Source organism: Arabidopsis lyrata (genome assembly GCF_000004255.2).
Source record: "Arabidopsis lyrata subsp. lyrata unplaced genomic scaffold ARALYscaffold_5, whole genome shotgun sequence".
In the NCBI taxonomy this organism is placed as follows: Eukaryota; Viridiplantae; Streptophyta; class Magnoliopsida; order Brassicales; family Brassicaceae; genus Arabidopsis; species Arabidopsis lyrata.
Window position 1 is genome coordinate 15,833,805 of NW_003302551.1, and position 17,834 is coordinate 15,851,638.

Consider the following 17,834-nt stretch of genomic DNA (forward strand, 5'->3'; position numbering starts at 1 on the left):
TAAAGAGTCAAGAGACCGGAGATAAATTGGTGAGAGTTTAACATGTACATAGTTTGTGTTTTGGTTTGGGTGATCACTAAAGCAAACATTGGTACATTGTTTGTTGTGGAAAAAAGCTGAAACCAAACATCCTGATAGATGCTAACAACTGTTTCGCTTTCTTAGGAAAAGAAAAACAAAAAACACACGATTTTAGATCTATAGTTCTCGACACACAAATTACAGAATACTTACTTCTGCTTAAGGATCCGCAGTTAAGCTTGAGATACAAAATCTGATTTCTATCCCCGGTTTAGTCTTCTTCCTCGTCATCATCATCGTCATCATCCTCTTCTTCTTCTTCATCATCACCTGCCGCTTCCTTCTCTAGTAGTTCTTCCTGCAGAGAAACATTAAGCCAAACATACATCTTCAGAATGCAAACACCAAGTACAAAAGAAAATGGGTCATGTATAAAATACACTATATAGAGATACTCTTATCTTGTTTAGTGGAATTGTTACCTCCCCACTGGCTTCATCTTCATCATTCACCTCAGATCTAGACTTTTCAGATTCATCACTCCCTTCCTCCTGTCCCCATTGCAAGGAAATCAGAGTTAGCCATGTACGAGTTTGTATATGTGAGGTAAGGCTTAGGGGATACCATGTTTTTGTTGTATGCATCCATTTGTTTCTCATATTCAGCTTTCCTCTTTGCAGCTTTCTCTTCATATGGAGCTTTTTCCTTTACAAAGGAAGAAGTGAAACTCATGTCAATCTCACACTATTTTCCTCTCAGTATCGGACAGGGAAGTTTCAAAGATACTTACAGCTTGAGACATTGACTTCCATTTCTGCCCTCCAGCTTTCCCAACCTTCACAAGGAAAAAAGAAGGTAAGACCATGAGGACTTCATCTAGTAAAGACTAAGTACATGTAAAATATCAAGGAATCTGCCAAATGCTTACAGCAGAGACGGCCTTCACATTTGGATTTTCTTTCTTGAACGTGACCCTAAAATCTTCTCTAAAACAAAGAAACAAAAAAACCAGTGAGGTTTTATAGGAAGTTCAACAATACGAGTGGGAATCTCCTTGAGGGAAATCATACACAATACTTACAGAAAGACAAAGAAGGCACTAGGAGCTCTTTTCGGTTTGTTTGGGTCCTTTTTAGCCTTCTTCTCTTTACGAGTCTCTCGTTTAGTAGCCTTCTCAGCAGGTGCCTTCCTCTTTCCCACCTTTCTGAAAATTAAACAGAAACAAAAGCTTTTGTCAAGTATCTGAGACCAAATCACAAGCAACAATGTTAAAACTAGTCTGTCCAACCTAGGCTACCAAGTCAACAACGCCTCCAAGTATGATGATCACTAACTGTTTCAATTACAGCTGAAGCTAAGCCAGATTTGCAAAGAGACTAAAAATCTGATTCAGCAAGAAGCTATACCTTTCTCAATGGCCATAATTTCTCATTATTACTGTACAAGTAGCAGAGAGATAAAGGATTAACCTGTCATCAACTGGCTTCAAGGCTTCCTTTGTGGTCTTAACTTTATCTTTCCCCTTTGCTGTCTTCATCGTAGCAACTATAGAATCAACCAACAGAATCAATTTCTTAGTATAATAATCAATTTCACAGATTTTAGAGAATATGTCATAGCATTCAACATAGAACAGAATCACTAGATGAGAGGAAAACAACAGATTCGAAGCTCAAAAAGTACTAAAACCTTAGCTTAAACAACTATTTTCGATTGAAATCGAGAGAAACAAAAAAAAAACTCAAATCAATCAAGCTAAGCTCCAGATTCTCCCAAAAAGAGAAAAACGCAGAAACCAATTCGGAACAACAACAAAAAATTCCGAAGAGATTCGGAAACAAAATCCAATACCTTAAGAGAATTCGAGACGAATGGAAGATCTCAGAAACCTAGCGGAAAAAGACGATCAGAGAGAGAGTAAGAGATGAGGAGGCCTCAAGGAGAAAAAAGAAAGAGATGCTTATTACCGGTTACCTGTTAAACCTAGGATTGGCGATCGCCGGTTAAGAAATTGGAAGAATCAAGTAAATCCCAGGTGCTTTTACCTGCTATAGCCGGTCAAATGATAATAGTGAAGGAAGGTCGTTGATTTGAACGGTTGCGATCAAACGGTTGCCGCCAAACGTTACAGATACGATAAGGATGCGACTAAAAGTCACGTGCTGTGTGGGTCTAATATGGGCCTGACTTTATAAAGATATTGTTGGGCATATTATGGGCTAGACTTTAATCATGAGAGAAATAATGAAGGATTTTATTTTCTCCCCTTTAACAAATCATTTACATCGACAAGGCCTGATCCGACCAAGTCATTAGTAACCTTACACGAGTATATACCATCCACATGTCTGAAAATTGAAAAATAATTGAGGAAGACATTTCTACTGGTTATTTTCCTCAAAAATGGTTACCAATCGGAGCTATGGAGAAAGACGTATATGGACATTTAACCACTTAATTGGATGCACTTAACCAATGATTTTGTTGCTGAAAACTAAATGATACTATATCACAAGAATCATGTTTCTATCTAATGAAACTTATACGGAAGCAAACCAAATCGATACAGCTGAAAAATCTGTTGTGAATCTAGGAACTTTTGCTTGCTTTATATTATTTGGTCTACGTACGGGAACTGATAGTTCTTCTAGCAAGTTTTATTGAATATATACATCAAAGTTGAAAACTGTGTGGGAAACCAACAATGGTAATTGGTAAGACCAAAGATGAAACCAAAACAAACAAAATTCGAGACTGAACATGAGGGAAGCTAACAAAGTAAAGACGGTTTTCAACAAATAAAGAAGTTAAATTGTCACAAACACAAACTACAACTTCTCTGTACCTGTGGCCTGTTCACTCACATTCGGGTCAGCTCCAGATGGTGAGGGCAATTTTGGCTTCATATGAGTTGGCGGATTGTGTTTGAGTTTCGTGAGAACTTGACGCATACGAGACAGATCAGTAGGCTTCCCTGGCTTTGGTCCCTGGATCACAGTTATGGTTGCTGTTTTCTTCTTATTCCCTCTATTCTCTATAACCGGTACTTCACGAGGAATGAGTTCCGCAATCGCCTTCCAATTGTTTTTGTCAGCTTCAGCGTAAAACTTTTCTTGGTTCTCCAAAAGCAACTGGTAATAAAAAAAATAGGCACCACAAATCTTGAATGATAAGCCTAAGAATTCAATGTTTTGTTGCACCTACAACAATCTTGAATGATAAAAACAAGTTTACTAAGACAAATTACCTTCTCTTTCTCGCGGTTCAATTTCTTGTTGTTTTCAATAGTAACGTTACGCTTGCTATAGAACTCAGCCTTGTATTGCTCTGCTGCTTCTATAATTTGTTGAACCATTTCTTTCTCTTCCTTTTCTTTCTCTTCCAATCTCAGAGCATTTAGCCTTTAAACACACACAACAAAACTTTCAATAGACATAAATCAAATCAACCAACGTACTATCTTGAACAAACAAAGATTCCTTAGACCAATATTTGGTCAACGTTTTGGAGTTAAGACTTAGTCAATGGATAATTAGCTAGGGTTGCTAAATTAAGGTTTTAAGCAATACGAAGATTCGTGAAAATCTCTAAAATAATCGAATCGACAACTCAAAGATTATAAAATCTATTAACGAAAACAGAGTGAAGAGTCAAGTAAAGGATCAAAAAGCTGCATGCACAAAGAAAGCTTTTACCTTCGCCACTCCCTAAGAGCAAAACCTTCCTCTTTCTCCATGGCCGATGAAGGCGGCAAGATCGAACCGTTCGTAGCATCGGAAGTGTTTATCAACGGCGGAGATTGAGTTTCCGGTAATTCCTTCTGGTTTGATTGAGGAGACGAATCGTCGCCGGGTAAGTCTGACTCTTTCTCTGGTTGGGAGTCAAAATTAGAGAAGGACGAGTCAAACCTCTGCGACTGGAATCGAGACTCGTAACCCGTGAAGTTTCCTCCGTCGCCACCATCTACTTCCGTCGAACGATTTAAATCACCGTGTCCTGACTCTTCGTTGCTCAAGGTTGACGACATCTCTTTAGTTCTGTTTTTTTTCTCACAAAAGTCTTCTTTGCTCTGCTTTGTGTCCACACTGGTTTTCCTAAGGACGAATTCTTCTCTAAAGAACAACGTGGCGTTTTATGATTGGTTGGAGAGTAAAGACACGAAAGCAATGAGAAAGATACATCGTGTGTATCGTGAATCTGCCGCTAATCTGATTGTACGCTTACGTGTCATGTTTTAGATGGAGCAAAGAAGCATCCCTATGGTGGACCTTGACGTACACGATTATTATCGTCAGATTCCATGCTTGAATGTTCTAGCCTGATGGGCTTTTCTCCACACGGTTAAGGATTATAAGTTTTGTGGCCTTTTAACATACATCAAGAATGCTTACTCCAAAATTTAAAATGCAACTTTAAAACCGAAGTAAACCAAATTTGGTTCATTGTTAAATAACCGATATTTGCATCAATGAACTAATTCAGAATCCATAACACTAAAATAAGAGTACATATATATCGCATGTGACTCATCATCAATATTACAAAATGAGTTTCGTTTTTTTTACTTTAGTTCAGATCGAACTAGTTAATAACGAACTATACGTTGTTCCAAGGCTCGTTTTTGGAGGCCGGTTCGGTTTTAAACGTGTGAAGCACGTAGCTACAAGCCTCCACAGCTTCTCCTACTGTTAAGAACATCCACTCTTTGCCCAAATGATCACCGATGAATTTGGATCTGGTTAATTTCTTCACCACCTCTCCTTTTGGATTTGCCAATACCAACTGAAGATTAAAAAAGAACAAAAGAATATTAATATGAAGAAACGCTAACATATCCTAAAATGTATTATATATATATACGTACTGCATTACCTTTAACGCTCTTCGGTCGATGACTTTCTTGATTTCCTCCATCATGCTTATACCGCTTGTGTCAATATTACCAACAGCTGATTTGTTCAACAAACACACACAAAGTAAGCTTCCAACGAAAACAGCATTAGCTAATTGCTAGTGTCAGAGAAAATGAAGATCATATGATTACCTGACATATCGAGTATAATATATTGTAAACTGCTTTCTCCTGATTGTTTGACTCTCTCCTCCTCTTCATCAATCCACCTTATGATTCTGTAAGTATATAGAAAACATAATTCAAAACCAACCCTCGATCTTTGGCATTTATATAATATACGAATGAGGGTTAAGTTACCTTTCACGCAAGTAACTGGCGTTGGCAAAATAGATGGGAGCATCAATCTCCAAGATAAGAATACCAGGGACAGTTCTTGAGGAAGGGTACTGCTCAGTGTTCCTATAGATCATGCTGTTTGGTATGTTTCCCTTCACTGCGGTTCTTGGCCTCGACACAAACAGCAACAACCTCGCTATCGATATCGCCACCTTCATCACCACGAAAAATAAATCACATTATAAAATGTAGAAAAAATCACTTTTATAAATTGTAAGTGTAATTGTGTAAATGCCAAACGCAAATAGAAAAAAAAAATCTAGGTGATTTCTGCGCTAAAGTATATACTTACTGCGACTATGAGTCCAATCTCTACACTGCCGAATACGACCCCAACGTAGGCGCTCATGCAGACGAGGAAGTCGAACTTGTCGACTTTCCAGAGATGGATGGCAGCTTGATAGTCAATGAGGCCGAGCATTGCGGATATGATGATGGCGGAGAGGACGACAAGTGGTGTGTAGTGAAAAAGCGGCGTGAGGAAGAGGAGTGTGAACATAACCGCAATCGCCATCACTATGTTGGACATTGCAGTCTTGCAACCCGCGTTGTAGTTCACGGCCGACCTTGAAAATGGCCCTGATAGTATATCGTACGTCATAATTAATATTATAAGTTTTTTCATTTATAGTTAATGTAACTAATGTGATAATTATAGAACTACCATATGTGATTATGTGTGTGTGAGAACTTACCCGTTGTGAGGTAACAAGATGTGAAGGAACCAACGATGTTCATCATTCCAAACGCTATCATCTCTTTGTTCCCGTCTATGTTGTAGTTCTTGAACATCGCAAAACTCCTCCCTACAGCTATTCCTTCCTACATTTTATAGGATTTTTTTTTTTGGTTTTGGTGAGTTTTTATTTGTATCTCTTGGCTACTACTCTCAATCTTCAAATTTCTCACGTTACGTTCAATACTTGCAACTAATTATCTCTAGTTGCATACCATAATAACTAACATATCTAACTTAATTTGTATAAAAGTTAGGATAAAGAGAAAAGTGACTTACAGCGAGAGCTATGATGCCAGTGATGAGACCAGTCTTGACAGCTGTCGACATATAAGGCGAAGTAAAGATGAGATCAGAACCGGAGAGTGGATTCAATCCTTTCTTCAAGTTCCCTATCTGCACAATTGGTACACCTTTCTTTTATTCGATAATTCCTCTCCCTTTCGGACAAAACTACAAAAAGCCCATGAGCCCACTTCTTTTTTCATACAATTCCTTATCACTTCAACTTCATGCTTCTTGTTCTTTTCTAACCATAATATTCTACCTAACTTTTTTTTCCCTTTTCTTAAAAATAAATAATGTCCTTAAGATTTGGTGGAATTCATAAAGGTCTTGATTGAAAATAACTAATTTATTTCATTATCTATTATAAGATAAGGAGATCCGATTGAGAGATCGAAAAATACCACTTGAACACCATGTCTCTCAGCGTGAGTGAAGTAAACCAAGAGACTTCCAAGAATCACTGAGGTCAAAGGAGCCATCGCCGCCACCCAAAAGAATTTTGGTTTCTTCGTGCTCTGCATCATCAATTCGTAATTAAACACAATTTATAACTTTTTGATTTTGTAGTTATTTACATTTTCACTCCATCGTATACTTCTAATTATTCTTTCAAGGAAAAGATTGATAAAGACGAAGAGTATATAAAGTAATGGAATTATATGAAAGATCATTGTAGCGTGTGCTAGTGGAAAGAAATGATATTAATTTGTCCCTTATTTAGATGATAGTACTATATAAAGATAGAGAATTATAATCTTACGAAATATCTTGTAGAGAGAAGAAAGAAAAGGAAACCACAGCCGAGAACGCCACTCTCCCATCTCCACTACACAACAAAAACAAACAAACAGAAACACGTGTTAGTGTTTAATTATATGAATTAGGAGAACAATCATCGACATTGGGAATGATATGTTGGATGTATTAGAAAATTAATGATAATAAGAACATAACGGAAATGAGAGACACCTGGTGAGTTTGGGAGAAAACGGAACGCATGACGGAGATAACATCAGTGGCGTCTGTGAAATGTTTAAGTCCGAAAATACCCTTAAGCTGTTGCAGACTCACCACCGTCGCTGCTCCTCCCATGAATCCTACTATCGTTGCATGCGATAGAAAGTCCACTATGAAACCTAACCTGCAATTTCATTTTCATTATTATTTTTTTCTTAATTTAATTTTGTTTAGCTACTAAACAATTAATTTATCAGTTTGCACTATTAACTCATATATATCATCATCAAACTCACCAACCTTAGTTAATACCCCTAGGCCTGAATCCAGTTCTGGCCAGATAAACCGAAATTTTGTGGAGCCAATGAAAGATTCTACCTTTTATATACTAAATATCTATACGTCACAGAAATGATCTCTCATTTGCTTTTGAATAAATCACACTAAGATTATAAACATATATTATTAAACCGATCTTACGAGTAAAGTAATTACATTATTCTAGTATGATTCTCCACTGTCGCATACAATATACTTATTAAACCGACCATACCAGTCAAGTAATTATATTACCGTAAGATTTTCTATAGTTATCTAGCTTTGTCCCTATTGGCCCGTTTGTCAGCAACTATATCTTGTTTCACGTGACGTAACTCGCGATGACGCATTTCACTCATAGTCTTAGTAAGAAATCAAGGTAAGAAATACAAAAAGAAACAAAAAAGTAAGAAAAAGTTACTACAGTATTTGGTAGATAATTTTTATGCCGGAATCTTTTTCCACATGCATTGGACCGAATATATAACTCACACTTTTATATAAGTAAAACCATATAAAAAGGACAAAAATTAATTAAGGAGAATCAAAGTAAAAAAGCACCTGAAAATTCCAAGAGAGGCTTCGAAAACGCCGGCGAAAAAAGTGGCGGTGAAAGCAAGGTGAAGGTAAAGCTTAGGATCTTTCTCAGCATCGACTTCTTTGCTCAGCAACGCACCTGTCAAAAGAGACGCAACCGCAACCGTTCCCACCGCTAAATCCCTTGAACTCCCTAGCACCGCGTACACCAGTGGCGGTACAAAACTCGAATCTAAACGCAAAAACAGTACAATAAGTACAAATCTATAAAGAGTTTCGTTGTATCACAAACGCTACTTCAACAAAAAAGAAATACAGAAAACCGGTTAATTATGAAGGAAAAATAATAAAAAAAAGGATGTATAACGCTTACAAAGGCCAAGAATTGGGGGCAAGTTAGCAAGTTTGGCGTAACTGATGCCCTGAGGGATGGCGAGACTAGCGATGGTGATTCCGGCGATGAGATCTGATTTGAAGAACTTAAGATTGTAGCGTGGAGCCCATTCGAAAATCGGGAGGAAGTATTTGAGGCCTAATACAACTTTTCTTGATGCATTTTGGTTCTTAAATTGTCTAAAAGGGTCGTCCGGAAACAGAGTTTCCTTCACTGAGTACTGAAGTGACTTCAAGAACGGCTGAGGCTGAGGAGCCTCCACGGTGTGGTGGTGGCGGTGGTGCAGCTCCTCCGGTCCTTGAGGGAATCTGTATTCCTCCGTACCCATTTGACGACCGCTCGGGTAGGGTTTGGGAAGTTTTTTTTTTTTTTTTGTTGGAGTTTTTGTTTTTTTTCCTTTGGCGGTTGGAAGTGAGGAATGAGGAGAAGTGCTAAGGTGGTTTCTTCTTTTTATAGGGAATTTGAGCGAAGTGTGTGTAATTGGTAAATAAATTATTCAAAAGCGTTGAATTTACTATAGGAATATATCACCCGGTGAAAAGTTATCATGCATCTTAATCAGTCTTGTAAGATAATGATTGACGCCAGCTATTAAAGGCCAATTATAACTATGACGCATAGTTAAGATATCTATTTCTTGGTTTGGGACACGACCCAACTCCCTAGCACCCTCTTAGTTTTTAACTTTTCTTCTTTAAAATGTTTCAATTTATTTCAAAACAATTATGCATTTTTGTAAACAATGGTATTTTTTGGTGTGAATAAATTTAACATTCATTCAAAAAAAAATATATATCTATTTCTAAAAATCATATTTTTTTTTTCTAAACAATGTTCGATCCATAGTCAATTTCTACTATACGGATAACGAGATTTAGTAGAGTCGAGCTCCGGTGCAGAAAACGGAGTCAAATGGACAATCACTTGACTAAAGGCACATCCCCACATATTCTTAATCTTTTTAGTATACCTTAACTTAATTAATCCGAGTCGGATATAATTCTGATTCAAATTAGTGTTGGAAATAATAAATGTCATTAAATAAATAAAACCATCAAAACTCGACTAGCTCTATAATTAATTTTTTGTCCAAATTTGAATTTGAGTTCTATGAGTTATAAGTGATAGAACGACGAAATTAACATAAACCATTATATAATTAATTTGTATTATCTACTACTGTATTACATAATTATCATTCATCGTAGAAACTGTAGTTCACATCAATTTGTGTAAATTTTTAAAAATAAATCAATCTGTATAATCTAATCGTGAAGCTAAAAAAAAAAAAGGACAGAAGAAGAAGAGGATAAAGCACCGATTCACGGATGTGTGATTCTGATGCATGTCTTGTCCCGACACAGCGATTCAGAGAGGACACAAAAGCCAGAAAGCTTACGTTTTCACTTTCAATCACATATTTCGTGAATTACCTATTCTACCCCCAACTCAACTACTGATGACATCATCATCGTCCCCTTAATCATTAAAATACTTTATAAATGTATGGCTCTGCTGACATTTGTCCATTTGGAAGATGGGTTAGTTTCTCCTCACTGCCATGTCACATTTTCCTTTAAATTCAAAACTATAGTATATTATAAATTTTCAAGCTTACTTTACCGGGATTAATCTAGAATTTGCGTTATGGGATATTTTTCAAGACCGTGCCTAACGTTAGGAGTTGGAGATGACGATTCAGCAACAACAAATGGTCACAATACTTTAGTCGGCAGAAAATATCATGCTTCTTCTTCTTCTTCTTTTTTGACACTAATGTCATTAATGTTATTTTTATTCCTTATAAGGAGGTTCTAACTAGCTAACTGTTGTGTTTTTGTAACGGTTGCAAACACATGAAACTCCATGTTGCTTTAGTAATTAATCTCTTCGGACTCTTCCAAAACTAATTTATTTACCTTGAGTAACCATGTAATTGTATTTTATATCAACTTGTGAATCTATACTTTATTTTGCACATACTAAATCCTTTCACCTCTGAAAAGTTGAGCCTAATTGAGGAAACTTGGTATGCCTTTCTGTTCCGTAGTCAGAAGTTGAAGTGGAATCACACGTGGTAAACGATTATTTATTTTAGTTGTTAATTACTTGAATAAGTTTTGCTTGTACCTACCGAATCTCCCCTAGCTCAAAATTTGTCTATGACTTGGCTTATTTCTTGAACAATTTTTATGTGCAAAGCAAACATGTTAATTTGATATGTTGCCTATAAACACGTATATCAACTATATATAGTATTGTAACGTTAACAATTTAACTCCTACAAATTCTGTAACTTCACATAAACAAATTTAAATTTTGCAGTATCTAAAACTATATATTGTTGAACATTAGTTGTCTAGAGAAGTTGTACGATTGATGCCATACAAAATATTAATCTTACATGGATTAAATTGTCCGAACTTGCATTCGTCTAAATTCACTTATAATATTTTACTCCTAATATTTTTCGTTAAAAAATTAATGACCACAAAGATATACTTTTTTGTTCTTTATTAATCTGTTTTCTATAAAAAAAATTGTTACAAAAATATAGATTTTTATAAGTTTTCTATACAATATTTATTAGTTATTATTAATGAATTGTAAACTTCAAAAAGAATAATTGAATATTATTGGTTTAGAGTTATAGAAAATTGTAAATTACAAAAAATAACGTATTTATAATCAATTATAATATTTTTCTTAAAATATGTAAAAATTCTAAAAAATACATCATTTAGAAACAGAAAAAGTATAAAATTATAATGTTGGTCTTGGTTGGGATAATTATTAATCGCATGATTCACATAATTAGAACAAATGTTCTATTTATCTAAGTTAGAGGTCAAATGTTATTCTTAATTTCTTATAAAACAGCCAAAGGCTTTCCTTTTTCAGCTAGGCATGGCTTGTTTAAGTGATCAAAGGCTTCAAAGCTAGGTCTTTTGGAATTACACATATCATTAGTATTTTGGCCCCTAATTCTTTCTGTTTATCAAAAAAGAAAGAAAACAAAAATTAAACAGAAGGACTCTGGTCAAATAAGGAATATAAACAGGCAATATTTGACGCGGCTCCGAATCGCAGCCGCAGCAACAACCAACAGGTGCTTCTTCTGCCTAAAATGGAATTTATTCACACCACAAAAATCATGACACCTAGCGTTTATTGTTTTTGTATTATTTGGAATATTTTTTTCCCACCACATATTGTAATAATTTTGTTTCTTTCTTTTAATTCTCAATTCTCACAGAAAACGATGGATCAGCTTGCTACGTACTTGTTTCCTTTATCATCTTCCACTTACAAAGTTACAATGGCCTTTGTTTCACGCTTAAAACTTATCTATGAGGAGTCTCGTGTAACAACTGCGAAATAGAATTAGACATACAATACAAAATAAAAAGAAAATTAGTAATAAAGAATGAACTATCCAGCCCTTCGTTCATTGCCTAAACTTTGTTGATAATTAAAACGATCTAGGTCAGTAGTTACACATTGTTGACGATGTAAATATTTGTTTCTAAAGGTTGATGACGGCTCCATGTGTTAGTTCAACAAGTTTTCTCATTAGATAGAATTTCATCGCTAGTACATTAATCATATATTCATATTTCATCCCTAATAGAGGTTGGTCAACGGCTGTCAAAAAAAAGACTGGAAAGAAAAGAAAAATAATTTGTAGGTTTGAGGAGAAGCGCGCAACCTGTACTGAATACTGAGAAAATTAAGGGAGTGCTAATGATAATTTGGCCCTTACTCATGCATTTATATATGTTTTACAGCTAGTTGTTGATTATTGACAGCAAAAATAATTCTACTAATATCACCACTTCTTTGCTTATTTTAAGAGGATTTAGCATCAACTACAAAACATATATAGCTATGAAAGTAAATAAATATATAAAGTTATGATTTAGATATAAAATAAATTTCGTCACCTATATTGTTATGAAAGTAAATTTGATTAAAAAAAAAAAAAAATTAGCTCATTCAAAACTGTAAAGCTACATAGATTTTCATCTAAAAAATCAGTTAATAGTGAGTAAGTTAATTCATATCTCAGTCCAATATGGAATATTTTTGACAAAAAATAATAGGAGAAATTGTTAAAAATGCCCATTTTTCAATACCCCTTTTCAAAAATGCCCCCTTTGAGAGTTCATTTTTAAGTTTGCCCTCTTTTAATTTTTAATGACCATTTTACCCTTATTTGAAACAAAATTAGGTCCACAAAATACAAAATATTTTTTGGCGGGAAAAGTGATCCCGCAATTTTCCCGCCAAAACACTTGTAAAAACTTTTAAAATACCTTGTAAAATTTTCCCGCCAAAAAATTTTTTTGCGGGAAAAGTGATTCCGCAATTTTTTTGGCGAAATTTTTTTGGCGGGAAAAATTGACAAGGTATTTTAAAGGTTTTACGGAGTATTTACAAGTGTTTTGTAAGGTTTTACAATGTATTTTAAAAGGTTTTACAAAGTACTTATAAGGTTTTATAAGGGGAAAAATGTCAATTAAATCGTCACTTTGCCATTTGTGGAGGTTTAAAGTATGAACTTTGAGCATGGTGTTTTTAATCCTCAATTTCTAGTTGACTTTCAATTTAATCTCTAACTTTCGTTGACGATGCCGATTGAGACACGTCTTTAACTGGATAAACGGAGGATTAAGACGCTGTTATCTGTCCGTCTAATATATCCGTTAATAAGCTAAACGATGTCGTTTAATCAAATGAAAACCACCAAATTCGATTAAGCTCGAACCCTAGAATACCAAATCGAAATTAGAAATACAAAATCGAAGATTCTCTCTCGTTTTCTTCTCTAATCAAGACTTCAAGATAGCCGTGTTGAGTTTTCGATGTAAAGATCCTTACACCTAACCCACACACACACACCTTGAAGGCACTCCACGGGCAGCGAGTACTATCGATGTCTCGGAGCTAGAACTCATCGGAATTGAGACAACAGATCTTTAGGAATAAAGATGAGATCGAGATTTGAGAAAAAATCGAGATTAGAGAAGAAATCTTCGATTTTGTATTTCTAATTTCGATTTGGTATGGTTCGAGCTTAATCGAATTTGGGAGTTTTCATTTGATTAAACGACCTCGTTTCGCTTATTAACGGATATATTAGACGGGCAGATAACAGCGTCTTAATCCTCCGTTTATCCAGTTAAAGACGTGCCTCAATCGGCTTCGTCAACGAAAGTTAGAGATTAAATTGAAAGTCAACTAGAAATTGAGGATTAAAAGCACCAGGCTCAAAGTTCATGCTTTAAACCTCCACAAATGGCAAAGTGACGATTTAAATGACATTTTTCCCGTTTTATAAGGTATTTATAACTTGTAAAACCTTATAAAAAACTTGTAAAACTTTATAACTTGTAAAACCTTATAAAATAGCTTGTAAAATCTTATAATATCTTATAAATACGTTGTAAAACCTTCTAAAATACATTGTAAAATCTTATAAATACCCTGTAAAAAACCATTAAAATACCTTGTAAATTTTTCCCGCCAAAAATTTAACACCAAAAAATCGCTGAATCACTTTTCCCGCAAAAAAAAATTTTGGAGGGAAAAAATTTTTCGGGAAAATTTTACAAAGTATTTTAAAGATTTTACAAGTTTTTACAAGTGTTTTGGCGGAAAAAATTGCGGGATCATTTTTCCCGCCAAAAAATATTTTGTATTTTGTGGACCTAATTTTGTTATATTTCCTTATATATTTGTGATATCTTTTAATAAAAGAAAGGTAATTTAGTCATTTTGTACATAAAAAGGGGTATTTTTAAAAATGGATAGCCAAATGGAGCATTTTTGAAAAGGGGTATTGAAAAAGGGGCATTTTTGTGAGTCTCCCAAATAATAATTGGTCCGTTCTTTTTTTTTTATTGGCAAAGTTCAAATTTTCCCTTAAATATGTAAAGACCTGCTTTTGATCTGCTAGGTTTTGAATTATCTTGACTAGTTGACATTAGCCATGAACTACATAAGTTATATGAGATCTTAATTACCAATTTACCAAAGATCTAAGTTATGCTTTAAATATATATCATATATATACATTGTAATTCAATGTCACTATATATTAAATGTGAATATTGAGTAGATCTTTGCCAAACATATATATATATAAAAGACTCTTTTTTTGATAAAGGATTTTTATTTTTCCTCATTTTTTTTTTTATAAAAGATTAAGAGATGAATATCTAAAGACTTGATGGTGTTGATATTTTTATTGGTGTTTCATTCTAGTAGAATATATTTATTGTTTAGTGCTTCTAGATTTATCTTTTATCACCGAAATCTAAATAAAATCTTGAATATAAAGTGTTCGGTGAAATCACTAAACCTAAACGAATAAACTACGTCTAAGTCTAACCAACACAAATTGGACTGCATGCCTCTGTCCCCCTATAATATAACGTTTCAACTCGGTTCCACCTATACTTTCAGCCGCTTCTCAATTCCCCCTATACATACTATACTCTTCACAATTCCACCCACTCTTATATAATTTTACCCAATTCTCCGAAATCAATTATCCTTCCTAATTACGTTTTAAAATCACTAAATCGCGTTTTAAAATCGATTTATCTTGATTAGACCGTTGACCCGACCAACTGTCTCTTAACTCGAATTGAACCTCTTTGTTCGAAAAAGAGGGTTTAACTAAACGAAACACACACTACTAAACCCAAATCGATTTGGGGAAACTTATAAATTAGGGTTCATGTTCTTCATTCTTCTCCATCGTAACTCGACAATCTCTTCTGCAGCTTCTGCTTCGTCCCAACCCGACAGTCTTTTTGTGTTCATTTTGTCTAAGTGAAACAATCAAATTATGAGTCAATTTTCTTTTTCTTGTTCGTCTCAACTCACTTCGAACACTATTCACAAAGGTGTTCCGAGTATGTGCTCGTGTGGTGACGAGATTACTATCTTTAATCGAAGAAGAAGAATTGGACAATTGAATCCTCTCTATCCAACAGAAGGGTTCAATTCTAATTATGAGACATGAGTCGTATTACCGGTTTATTCGCAGATTATCAATTTTAAAATGCGATTTTATGATTTTAAAACGTATTTAGGCAGCATAATTGATTTTGGGGAATTGGGTAGAATTGTGAAGAATATAGTGTGTAGAGAAAAATATATAGAGGCTAAAAGTGTGGGTGGAACCGAATTGAAACGGTATATTACAGGGAATAGGGGAAGGCAGCCCACACAAATTTGAATCTAAAATAGTTTATAATTAATTCCAATGGATCTAATCATCGTGAATGCATGTCAGACATTTAAATCACCAAATATAATTTAGTGTTTATATATGTTAAGTATAGGTGATTTAGACCATCAAAAATGTTTAGTCACATTCGTGTTAAAGTATCAATTGAGACCTCTTTTTAGTTTTAATTTTTTGGTTACTTTTTTACACTAACTGGCACATCCAGTCACACCCATTATATTCAGATAAATATGTAACTATATATATTTTGGTGATAAAGAAATTTATAAAATTTGGGCTACTAGGACGTTTAATGCCTGTGTTATCATGACGATGGTACACATTAGCCGACAACGACCAGTCGACCACAAGATTACTGTATAGAGAACAATAAAATTGACTATACATCGCATCAATCACACACATTCAGGACTGATGCAACAATCACTAACACAATACTTTAATTTGTGGGTTAAAAAAGGAAATTGATAAGATCCTTGGTAAATTACCAAAAGCAAACTCTATCCAAGAAGCTAATGAAATCACTTCAAAGTTCAAACATAGATACCAGTGCACTGATTGAATTAAAGACTTTTGTCGTTTCAGGTTTTCAAAGACTTTTGTTAATCTAAATTATATTTTAACATTTACGGAAACAAAAGAAGTGTATATTAATAATAAGATACTATATACAACCCTTACATTTCACCTGGTAATTGGGACTTTATTATATATAAATACGCTACGCGTATGAATTTGAAATCGAAGTATCGAAATTTCTGATATGTTTTGTGTGATATTCTGGCAGACAACATAAATGGGTTCTTATATCACACCTCAATTATATGTACTATATTACTATGACATCGGCCCCTTTACCAATCTACAGTCTCATACATACATGTGTATAATAATACAGTATATATTTATATACTTTATAGTTGCATGGTTACATGATTTGCATCCATTGTTTTTGGGATGCATAATTTGTATGTAAGTCACACATATTGTGCGGACACAAATGTTGCACTTGCTGGACCCATCAATTTTTTAGCACATGTGAGCGTGTCTATGAGGAATTTTTTTTTTTTTTTTTGAGTAAAATAAAGTGGATATGTCATATGTATATAAACTAAATTATATCATGATATGGCAACAATTCATTAAAACGATGTGGATATAGCAGCATCAAGAAAATCTATGGATTTCCTTTTTTAATTGAGCACTAACTAAAATCGAACTTGACATGACCTTTAAAACTGCTTCTTTTTTAGTTTTTTTGGCTGACACGAATCTACAATAATATTACTGTTTGTCAAATAAGGACTTGTACATATTTATTACGAAATTGGTAATTTAACCGTTGCATGAATCCAAAATGGGAAATTCTTGTTGTGAAAATCCAGATTAATTCTCAAAGTGAGCCTAAAATTCTTGTTATTTTAGACGTACATAATAACCATAGTGACCAATAATGATTGAAACCGCAATTAAAAAGTCATAATTCTCCAACCGCAAACTAAATCTTTTAACCACTAAGCTATATAGGCTTTTTATACATTATTATGATCTATACAATGATCATAAGTTTTATTTTTATTTTTTAAAAGGTATATAGAATTGCAATGATCATAAGTTTCGGTTGTAACCTCCATAATTTGAAAAAGTGGGCAAGTCTTCTTCAAGTCCCATCCACTTTGGCTAAAAAGGAGATTCCCAATACATGGAATAGGGGCATTGGACCCACTGACTTCTACTAAAGGTTTTATGGTTGTGTAGAGTTAGTTTAAGAGAGTCATATGCAAAGTTAGAGTTATAGGAACAATATGTTTTATTTACTTCCTCTATTCCTAGAAGATTAATTTTTTAGAGATTTCACATATTTTAAAAAATAATTATTGTTTAATTATTTATTTTTATTAAATATCTTTTAATAAACTATCAACTAATAGTAATCTAAAACAGTTAATCATTTCGTCAATAAAAAATAAAATAAAAAATCTAGAAAATTAATCGTTGTGGAACAAACTTAAAACAGTAGAATATCAAACTTTTAGGAACGGAAGAAGTACTATTTAGGCTTAAAACTTTT

At 34.1% G+C, this 17,834-nt stretch overlaps 3 protein-coding genes across 3 annotated transcripts; all 3 read right to left on the reverse strand.

The window, feature by feature from the left end:
• Positions 1-30: 30 nt before the first annotated feature.
• On the reverse strand, positions 31-2,062 carry LOC9312178 (high mobility group B protein 1). Its single transcript, XM_021025869.1, has 8 exons — positions 1,873-2,062; positions 1,491-1,566; positions 1,103-1,225; positions 950-1,007; positions 812-856; positions 646-726; positions 504-572; positions 31-379 (listed from the first exon to the last, which is right to left on the reverse strand). The coding sequence occupies exons 2-8, from the start codon at positions 1,556-1,558 to the stop codon at positions 293-295; spliced, it is 531 nt and encodes a 176-aa protein (XP_020881528.1). The 5' UTR covers positions 1,559-1,566; positions 1,873-2,062; the 3' UTR covers positions 31-292.
• A 547-nt stretch (positions 2,063-2,609) lies between these two features.
• On the reverse strand, positions 2,610-4,128 carry LOC9313898 (clathrin light chain 3). Its single transcript, XM_021024773.1, has 3 exons — positions 3,717-4,128; positions 3,269-3,422; positions 2,610-3,152 (listed from the first exon to the last, which is right to left on the reverse strand). The coding sequence occupies exons 1-3, from the start codon at positions 4,046-4,048 to the stop codon at positions 2,850-2,852; spliced, it is 789 nt and encodes a 262-aa protein (XP_020880432.1). The 5' UTR covers positions 4,049-4,128; the 3' UTR covers positions 2,610-2,849.
• A 313-nt stretch (positions 4,129-4,441) lies between these two features.
• Positions 4,442-8,920, reverse strand: LOC9313899 (sulfate transporter 3.1). The gene is made up of 12 exons (XM_002877785.2): positions 8,482-8,920; positions 8,133-8,340; positions 7,266-7,437; positions 7,057-7,122; positions 6,698-6,811; positions 6,288-6,404; positions 5,968-6,094; positions 5,565-5,851; positions 5,234-5,424; positions 5,066-5,151; positions 4,894-4,970; positions 4,442-4,803 (listed from the first exon to the last, which is right to left on the reverse strand). The coding sequence occupies exons 1-12, from the start codon at positions 8,828-8,830 to the stop codon at positions 4,618-4,620; spliced, it is 1,980 nt and encodes a 659-aa protein (XP_002877831.1). The 5' UTR covers positions 8,831-8,920; the 3' UTR covers positions 4,442-4,617.
• Between the last annotated feature and the right edge of the window lie 8,914 nt (positions 8,921-17,834).